At 47.9% G+C, this 9,114-nt stretch overlaps 1 protein-coding gene across 1 annotated transcript in view; it reads right to left on the reverse strand.

The window, feature by feature from the left end:
* Heca (hdc homolog, cell cycle regulator) overlaps positions 1 to 4,137 on the reverse strand; it is a 45,790-nt gene extending 41,653 nt beyond the window's left edge. Inside the window, exon 1 of the mRNA XM_070010716.1 lies at positions 3,543 to 4,137. Coding sequence (XP_069866817.1) covers positions 3,543 to 3,825 — 283 coding nt within the window. The 5' untranslated portion in view covers positions 3,826 to 4,137. The remainder of the gene's footprint in view (positions 1 to 3,542) is intronic.
* Positions 4,138 to 9,114: the final 4,977 nt, after the last annotated feature.

A 9,114-nucleotide genomic window follows, 5' to 3' on the forward strand; every position in this document is an offset into this window, starting at 1 on the left:
CCCTTCTGTACATCACCTTTACAATAAAAATAAAATAAAATTTTTAGAAAAGGTAGAGGGTAGGATCAAGAGGAGGGGGGAAGACAAATGAATAGTGGGGGGCATGCAGTCATAAAATTCAATGCATATCCTACAAATTTAAGAAAACCAAGGGAAGGGATAATTTGGAATGATGGGGAGAATGATGAAAGGAGTGGCACTGATCGAAATGCATTGCATTCATAAACTGCTTTGTGGAACAGCAACTCTTTTGTGCAATTACTTAAAGATAATAAAAATATTAAAATAAAAATATACTTATAAAAGCTAGATTTAATATTCAAAACTCAAAAATAATCAGGCCTTTATTGTGAGTTTACAAAGCGATTGGTCCTTCCAATAAAAACTCACTAATGCCACCTCTCCCACACCCACACACCATATTTTAAACATTTGCACATATTCACTCTGCACAAAGCAGACCTCAGTAGACCTGCAGACTACACTGATAGGTTCTTGAAATTAAGATCAAATCACTCACTGAGTCATCACACCAGTTAGAGACAATAAATGGGTATCATGAAACTCACCTCCCTGCTCTAAGTTTGCATCCTTTATGAACCCAATTATGGCAATGTTTGAACCCATTTCTTCTTTTTTCCCATTTACTTAATAAAATAAACTCCTGCTGGGAATAGGAGCACAGACCTGAAATCTCAGCACTTGGGAGGCTGAGGCAGGAGGATTTTATGAGATTCAATGTCAACTTAAGACTACATAGACTACATATGAGTTTCAAACCAGCCTGAGCCACATAACACCCTAATTTCAAAGTAACAAGAAAAAGTGAGAGAGGGAAAGAGAGGAGAGAAAGAGAGAAGAAAGAGGGAGGGAGAAGAAAAAAAAAGAGGGGAGGGGAGGGGGAAGGAGGGAAGGGGAAAAGGAAGGGGGAAGAGGAAAGGGGGAGGAGAGGGGGAAGGAAGAGGGGGGAGGGGGAATGGAGGGGGAAAGAAGGGAAGGGAAGGGTAGGGAAGGGGAAAGGAGGGGAGGGGAGGGGAGGGGAGGGGAAGCTTCCAAGCAGAGATACTCAGCTTTAAAAAGGCATTTACAATATTGCTAAATCTACTGAATTTGTTAGTTCAAAGAGAAGTAAAAGGAATATTGTTTTCCAGCTAGGAAGTACCACTTGCCTTACAAAAAAAATCTTTCCCACACTATTTTAAAGTAGATCAGTGTTTCTGGAGCCACAAAAGGGAGGGGGGAAAGGAGGGAAGGAAAGAAGGAAGGAGGGAAGGAAGGAGGGAGGGAAGGAAGGAAGGGAAGAAGGGAGGGAAGGATAGAGTAAGAGAAAGACGGGGAGGAGGAAGAGAGAGAACAGCTAACTTAAAGCTTTTACTAGGGCAAAAATCCAGCCTGGGGAGCCTGAACAGTCACCAGGACAGGATAGGAATTCGCTGACTCCATGAGAACAGGACACCCAGCCCAGAGTACCACTGGGTCCCCCAATATTCAGGACCTGTCATGCTATAAGTGACTAACATATTTAAATGAATAAATAATAACTACTATTTATTGATCATTTATTGAGAAGAACTTTACTAAATTTATTACCCATAGCCTTTAAGATAATGAGGAGCAAGGAAGTGAGCAGTGGTGGAGATCAATCTTACCGACGTATAATATATGCTTGTGTACAATGCCATGGTGAAATCTTTGTGCAATGACTATACACTAAGAAATGGTTTGTTTTTTTGTCAGTCATGGGGCTTGACCTCAGGGACTGGGGTGCTGTCCCTGAACTCATGTGCTCAAGGCTGGCGTTCCACCACTTGGAGCCACAGTGCCACTTCTGGTTTTCTGATGATTAATTTGGGGTCTCATGGGCTTTCCTGCCCAGACTGGCTTCAAATAGCGATCCTCAGATCTCAGCCTCCTGAGTAGCTGGGATTACAGGCATGATCTACCAGCACCTAGCTAAAAAATCATTTTTAAAAATGAACGACAGCAATGCTCAACAAGAAATGTACTCACTACCTTACATATGTAACTGTAACCCCTCTGTACATCACCTTGACAATAAAATTAAATTTCAAAAAAAAGAATGACAGTAAAGTAACACAGGCTCAGATGGGGGGAGTGGCAGATACCAGTAGGAGGGAAGAGAGCCAAGGGAGACTGTGAAGGAGAATATGGTCTAAGTAATTCATAGGCATTTGTGAAATGTAACAGTGAAACCAGAAAAACAAAACCTGGGAATTGGCAAGAGAAGGAAGCCTCTTAATAAACTTCTGAGAGGGTAATTGTCATTTTTTTTTCTTCTCTTACATACAGGAAATTGAGGCTCAGGACCACTGCCTTTCCCAAGGTGTCCAATCTCTTTAAAATGGCTGGACCAGAAGAAGTCTATCTTATCCAGTAAGTCAGAGTACCTACTCTCCTGCCATGTCAACATCTAAAGGAAGGTTAGAGCTAAGAATGCAAAAATAAAGCGGAGAATACAACCTGGCCAGAAGTATTAGCAAACATCTCACAAAGAGAGTTAAGGTGACTCCCGAAAGTAACTCCTACTTCAAAACTGCAGAGACACGGCCAATCATTCCCCATAGGTGACATCCAATCTTCTAGGGTGGAAGCACTGTGGGGTTGTTGGAAGAGCAGGTGCCCTGTTTAAATAAAGTGACTGGTCCACGTGGAGTATGGCTTCTAAAGCCAGACAGAACTCGCCTGGTGTGCCTTCATTAAAATCCACCTACATACTCTCCCCCTGGAGAAAAACTGCCTGGTCCAGAGGACCTCCAAGAACTGTCCACCTGAGTGCTCGGCGCCCTGTCCAACCACGTTTCAGCAGCAAGGACGGGAGACCCGGCCACGGCTCGGCCACATTTCCAACGTCTCTCTCCAAAAGGGACCTTCGGGCACTGCCTACGGTTATGAGGCTTCTTTCTAAACGTGTGAAGCAGATGACTTTTTTCATTTTTTTTTTTTTTCTCCACTCCGGGCTGGGAACGGAAGTCAACTTCAGATTCTCTTCCTTCCTCAAGGGAGCCAGAGAATTAGAAAGCACCCCCTCCCCACGCACCCACGCCTTCGCCGCACACCGGTGGCAATCCACGCAGCCAGCCTGGAGGTGCGGGCCCTGGGGGGGGGGGGCTCTCCTTCACGGGGCGTGGGGAGGGGGGCAAAAATAATGAATCGGCGCCTTAAGTTTTCAATCGGATCTCGCTTCCCAACTTGGGCAGCCCTCCCTCCCTCCCTCCCTCCCTTCCTTCCTTCCCACGCTCCCTCCCGGCCGCCCCGGGCACGCACGCGGGTTGGCCGGAGCCGCGCGGGCAGCCGCACCGGACACGCCGGGCGCCCCTCCGAGTCTGAGCACCCAGCGTCCCCGCAGCCCCGACCCCCCGCCGCCCCGCGCGGGCAGCGCCCGGGGGGCCGCGGCGGCCGGGCAGGGTGGGCACTTCCCGACTCGCATTGTCCACGCGCCGCCCGCGCCGCCCAGGGCCCCGCCGACGCGCCGTCCCCGTCGGGGAGGAAGTTGACGTCCGCCCCGCCGGCCCCCGGCTTACCGTTCTTGGCGTCGCCCGCGGCTGCGGCCCCCGCGGCGGCCCCGGCGTTCGCGCCGCCGGTCCCCGCTCCGCCGGTGCCCGCCGCGCCCCCGGTGCCCGGGGCGCCCGGGGCCGCCGCCCCGCCGCCGGCCGCCGCCGCCGCCGCCGCCAGGGCCCCCCCGCCGGCCGCCGAGCCCGCCGCGCCCGCCGCCGCCAGGGCCCCGGCTCCATTTTCCTGCTCGTCTCCGCTGCTGTTGGCGCGCTTGTTTTTGCGGCCGCCCTTGCTGGTTTTGGGGTTGGGCATGTCGCCCGCGCGCCCGCGCCCAGGTGCCCGGCGTCAGCGAAGGCGGCGCCCCTCCGCCGGGTCGCCGCCCGCCCCGCGCCTCGGCGGCTCCGGGAGGGCGCCGCGGGGGCCGCCGCCGCCCGCTCCTCAGGAGCCCCGTCTAACCGCGCGGCCCGCGTCGCGCCGCGCCATGCCGGCCGCCGCGCCCTCCCCGGCGTCCTGGAGCCGGCGCGCGGCCACCCGAAGCTCGCAGCCGCGCGGGCGCCGCGGGCCCGGGGCGCGAGCGAGGCGCTCGGCAGCCGAGGGGGAAAAGGCGGGTCTCGGGCTTGTTTTGATTCGGCTGCGCTGACACGCTCTAGGCCCGCCCCCTCCCGTGACGACACTGGGGATTCGGCCCGGTCACGCCCACCGTCTGACGTCAGGCGGGCCGGCCCGCCCCGGTGAGGTCACGCCCCGCGCGGCGCCCCCGGCCTCCGAGTGACGTCATCCTGGAGCCAGCACCCTGGGCCGCCGGAGCCCCGGGGTCCGCGGGCCGCTGACTCTGAGATTCTAAGCGACGGCACGGGTGACTCTGAAACCGTCCGGTGGCCCCGTGACCTCGGTGTAATTGAGGATCAGAACGGTATGTTCTGGAAACATAAAGCAGGTGACTCGACAGGAAAAGAAAACAAAGGATTCTGGATTAATAATGCATCCGGTGGCCCGTCGTTCTTTAAAGAAGCAGAATTGCATTCCTGGACAGTGGTGGTGACCAGCAGAGTGTCTGCATGGGAAGCCTTCATCACCGCGTCGCAGCTCATTTACCAAGGGTTGCCTTCCAGCCAGTCCCTCGGCTAGGACCAGGACGAGGAAGACGAGGAAGCGGGGCAGGGGAGGGATGGCCGAGGACCCCTGGGTCTCGTTTATGTAGTTACATCAGTGGGATCTGCACTTAGCTTCGGGCTGCACTCTGAAATGTGAGCCACCTAGCCCCTTTGCCTTGGTTTGTGGCTGTTGTTTAGTTGGTGTGGTATTGGTGGAAGGGGTGGTCTGGTCTGGCCAGCAGAGACACTACCACTGGCGCCACACCTCCAATGCCTTTTGTTTTTATTTTCCAGCAGGGTCCCATGGTTTTGCCCGGACCTCCCGTGAGTTAGGTGCACATCACACCCCCCCCCCAGCTATATTGATTGAGCCGTCGGCTCAGTAACTTTTTGCCCAGGTTGATCTCCCAGTAGCTAGAATTACAAACAAGTGCCACTCTACACAGTCCACACTGGTCTCTTGCTGTAATTCTATTTTGCCTTTTTTTTTTCCAGACCAGCGCTTTCCCATCCCTCAAGTCTCAGCACAAATATGTATCACTTTCCTCAGAGTGATCCTACAGAGAAACCTTCCAAAAAAGTTATCAGAAATCTCAACATTTTTTCCCCCTTCCTCTGCCTCTCATTACATTGACAGTATATATGTTAAGTATTTTCTGGTCTATCTCCAATACTCAAGTGAAACCTCCACACATAGATTTTTATCTGTCTCAGGCACTTCTGGGAACAACTAACATCAAATGAATGTATAGAAGACTATCTCAGCTGATGGTTTTAGTGTCCTCTTCCTTTAGTGTAACCTTTAATTAACCCAGCTGTTCCATCAATGTTCTGTGTCTGCATTATAAAACCTATAGAGACCCACAGGCAAATGATGGAAGAAGGCCATCCTCACAATCACTTGAGCTCAGGTTCTGGGAAGCTGGAAGAACACTGGATACCCCCAGAGCAATTGCTGGTGGGACGTTTTAGGAGGAAACTCATAAACCTTTTAATACCCTCAACACAGGAAAGTTGTTCTTTAGAAGACTCTATTGATAGTTTTACTAGACAGATACTTTGTACCTATATTCTCATGTCTGTCCAAACCCCATATGGTATGTCTCTTTCTGCCTCTGCAGTCCAGCATAAAGGCCTGCTTATAGTCAGTGTCCAATAAAAATCTATTGAATGACATATATTTAAAGTATTCTTCTGGCTACATTTTTGTGGACCTTAATGTCTCAAAGTATAAATACGCTATGAAGTCTTCTCTGACAACCCAAAGCTAGGCTTGTTCTCTTGAAGGTTTTATAGCTTCCTCACCAGAATCGCCTATTCAGCTTTATCTTGTCTGGGTCCCCATGGATAGTAGAAAGTATGCCTGCCTTATTTGTCATTGTGTCCTCTGTGCCTAGTGGAGTACATGGCATGTAGTAGACATGCATTATATGCATAACAAATACAAGAATAAATAAAAGTACAGATGCTTTTGTGCGTGGTGTGTGCCACTCCAGGGGCTTGAATTCTGGCCTGGGTGGCTGTCCAGAGCCTCTTTGCTCAAGGCTCTAGTGCTTTACCAGTTGAGCCACAGCTCCATTTCTGGCTTTTTTGCTGGTTAATTGGAGATCAGAGGGTCCTGCTCTGCTGGCTTTCAACAAGGGTCCTCAGATCTCAGCCTCCTGAGTAGTTAAGATTCCAGGTATGGCCAGAAGTACAGATGCTTTAAGGTAGGTAAAGCAGAACTGGGTGGTCACTACAAATGGGATGGATTAAGAAATTCTGAAAACTGAAAGAAATGATGACAGCTAATAAAATAGACGTTTTAGAAGGAGGACAGTTGAGTTGTGGAGGGAGATAAAGTGTTAGTGTGGTCCATTCAGACTCTAATTAATTTCATTACCAATTCACCTTTACTAGAGATGGATGAAGAAAATCTCAAAATCTTTTGTTAACACTAGTTCGGCTTTTCCTTTTCTCCTCTTTTGTTTGTTTTGTTAAAGTGGTGAAGATGAAGAACTTATAGACTGGAGTGCAAAACTGATTGAGATAACTGTTTTTTTTTTCAATAAACACCTTGCTGTCAAGCCATATTGATCAAAGTTAGTGTGCATATACCCTGCAGATAGACATTCACACCAGCTGCTTCCCACCTTTGTATAACTGAGACTTAAGAATTGGACACTTTCACACATACACACACACACACACACACACACACACACACACACACACACACACACACACACATCACAATTAAAACAGACATCCAGCCAATTACAGTTCTGGTTAATTATGTGAGCCACCTCTTTTCCATTCAAACTGCAACAAAATGAAAAGGAGGAAGGAGATGGTGACACTTCTTCCATCCCCAACCACATAAGTTATTTTTAATCTTAACCAAATTTGATGCAAAGGCTACAGTTCTGTTTTATTGCTACAAAGACAATACACTAAAATCAAGATGTTATAAACAAAATTTAGCAGAAGTTGAAGGACACCATTCCTCATCTTTGTCACACTGTGTGGAATTTCACAGAAATCCTGCTATCCTGGCCCTTTTCCTTCCCTTTTTCTCACCATTTCTGAAGGTGTGAGAGAGAGAGAAAAAAAAAAAAACTACTGAAATAACAAAAGATGGAGATTGGTGAGGCCAATCTCTCCCCTTAGATGCTTCCAGAAAAGAGCTCTAGAAAAACTAAGGAGGCCAATTCCCTTATCAACTCATGTGCTCAGACATACACTTTAAAGAAATTTACAACTGTACCTCAAATTTCCTTCCCCTAACCTTCATCAGCTCTATCTCCTAGTTCTTTGCAATATGAAAACACAGTAGCAGATCGACATCTTCAAAGGTAAACAATGTTAGCCATGGGGCTGGGAAGGTGGCTCAGTGGTAGAGCACTTGCCTTGCATGCATGAGGCCCTGGATTCGATTCCTCAGCACCACATAAGCAAAAAGAAAAAAGCCGGAAGTGGCGCTGTGGCTCAAGTGGTAGAGCGCTAGCCTCGAGCTGAAGAGCTGAGGGACAGCTCCCAGGCCCACAGTTCAGGCCCCACGACTGGACCCAAAAAGAAATAAAAACAAGAAAACAATGTTAGCCTTTGAAGAAAGGTTGGCAAATCTTCAGGGCTTAGAATAAAGGGATTCTTTGAATGTTTTGTTTTCTTCCTTTGACATTTTGTGCCTTTCTGAACTCTTGTATTAGCTACATTGAGTTAGGGTTAGAGTATGCAATCATATGTTAAGTATACTTTTATTTTTGTTTTTGTTTTTTGTTTTGTTTTGTTTTTTGTCGGTAGTGGGACTTGAACTCTGGGCTTGGGCGCTGTCCCTCAGCTCTTGAGCTCTAGGTGAATGCTCTACCACTTGAGCCACAGTGCCACTTCCGGTTTTCTAGTGGTTTATTGGAGATTAAGAGTCTCATGGACTTCCCTGCCTGGGCTGGCTTTGAACCATGATCCTCAGATCTCAGCCTCCTGAGTAGCTAGGATTACAGGCGTGAGCCACCGGCACCTGGCTATTAAGTACACTTTTAGATAGAACAAGAGCTTAGAGTGTCTCAAAGTTAATCATATTAATTCCTTGTCTTCCTCCACAACTCCACCATGCCATCCCTAATATCTCCATTATAATCCCTTCCAGTTGTCAGAAATTCTTTATTTTACTCCTTAAACATTGTAAAGTTAAGCACAAGTGGCTCATACTTGTAATCCTAGCTACACAGAAGGCTGAGATCTGAGGATGGTGGTTCCAAACCTGCCTGGGCAGGAAAGTCTGTGAAACTCTTATCTTCAATTAACCACCAAAAGGCTAGCAGGGGAGCTGTGCCTCAAGTGGTATATTGTAGTGCTGGCCTTGAAGGAAAAGGCTAAAAGGACAATGCCCTTGCATTGAGTTCAAGAAAAAAAAAGGAGGCTGGGGTGAACCTGTAGAGACTCAGAAGGAATGAGGACACTGTAGCAATGTACCCATCTGTTCTGTATGTAAGTCTAACCTACAAAATTGATGAAACCTGACTACTAATGTCACTCTAAGTAAGCATATCTTGTCTCTATGTACCAATGTCTTCTAGATATGACCTCTGTCCTCTCCTGTACCTACAGGTTTTCTTTGAGGAATCATTATTTTGTTATATACTCATTACCTTGCTCATGTAACTGTAACCCCCCTGTACAGTATTTTCACAATAAAAAAACTTACCTAAAATGAAATATTAATACCAATGACCAGTAATAGAAATATCAGTTATTAAATGCCATAAATCTGCTCTCCAATCAGGCAGTTGTCAATTATCAATGTTTATATTTTTCTCAAATATTTGCCCTCAAAAATCTCTTCTCAGTCCTCTACAATTTTTACACTCATTTTATAATTTTATAATGTCAGTTCACAATTCTGTGGTCCCTGAACTTGCTGCTTATTCCAACTTATGTGCCTTTTGGGGTGTATATATGGCTTCCTGCTTCAGAATCTGCTCTAACTTGGACCTCTGTAATCTCAGGAGGAACCTGCTTTCAAAAGATA

The sequence above is a fragment of the Dipodomys merriami genome, unplaced genomic scaffold (assembly GCF_024711535.1).
Source record: "Dipodomys merriami isolate MVZ:Mamm:240054 unplaced genomic scaffold, mDipMer1.0.p SCAF_8, whole genome shotgun sequence".
Taxonomy (NCBI): Eukaryota; Metazoa; Chordata; class Mammalia; order Rodentia; family Heteromyidae; genus Dipodomys; species Dipodomys merriami.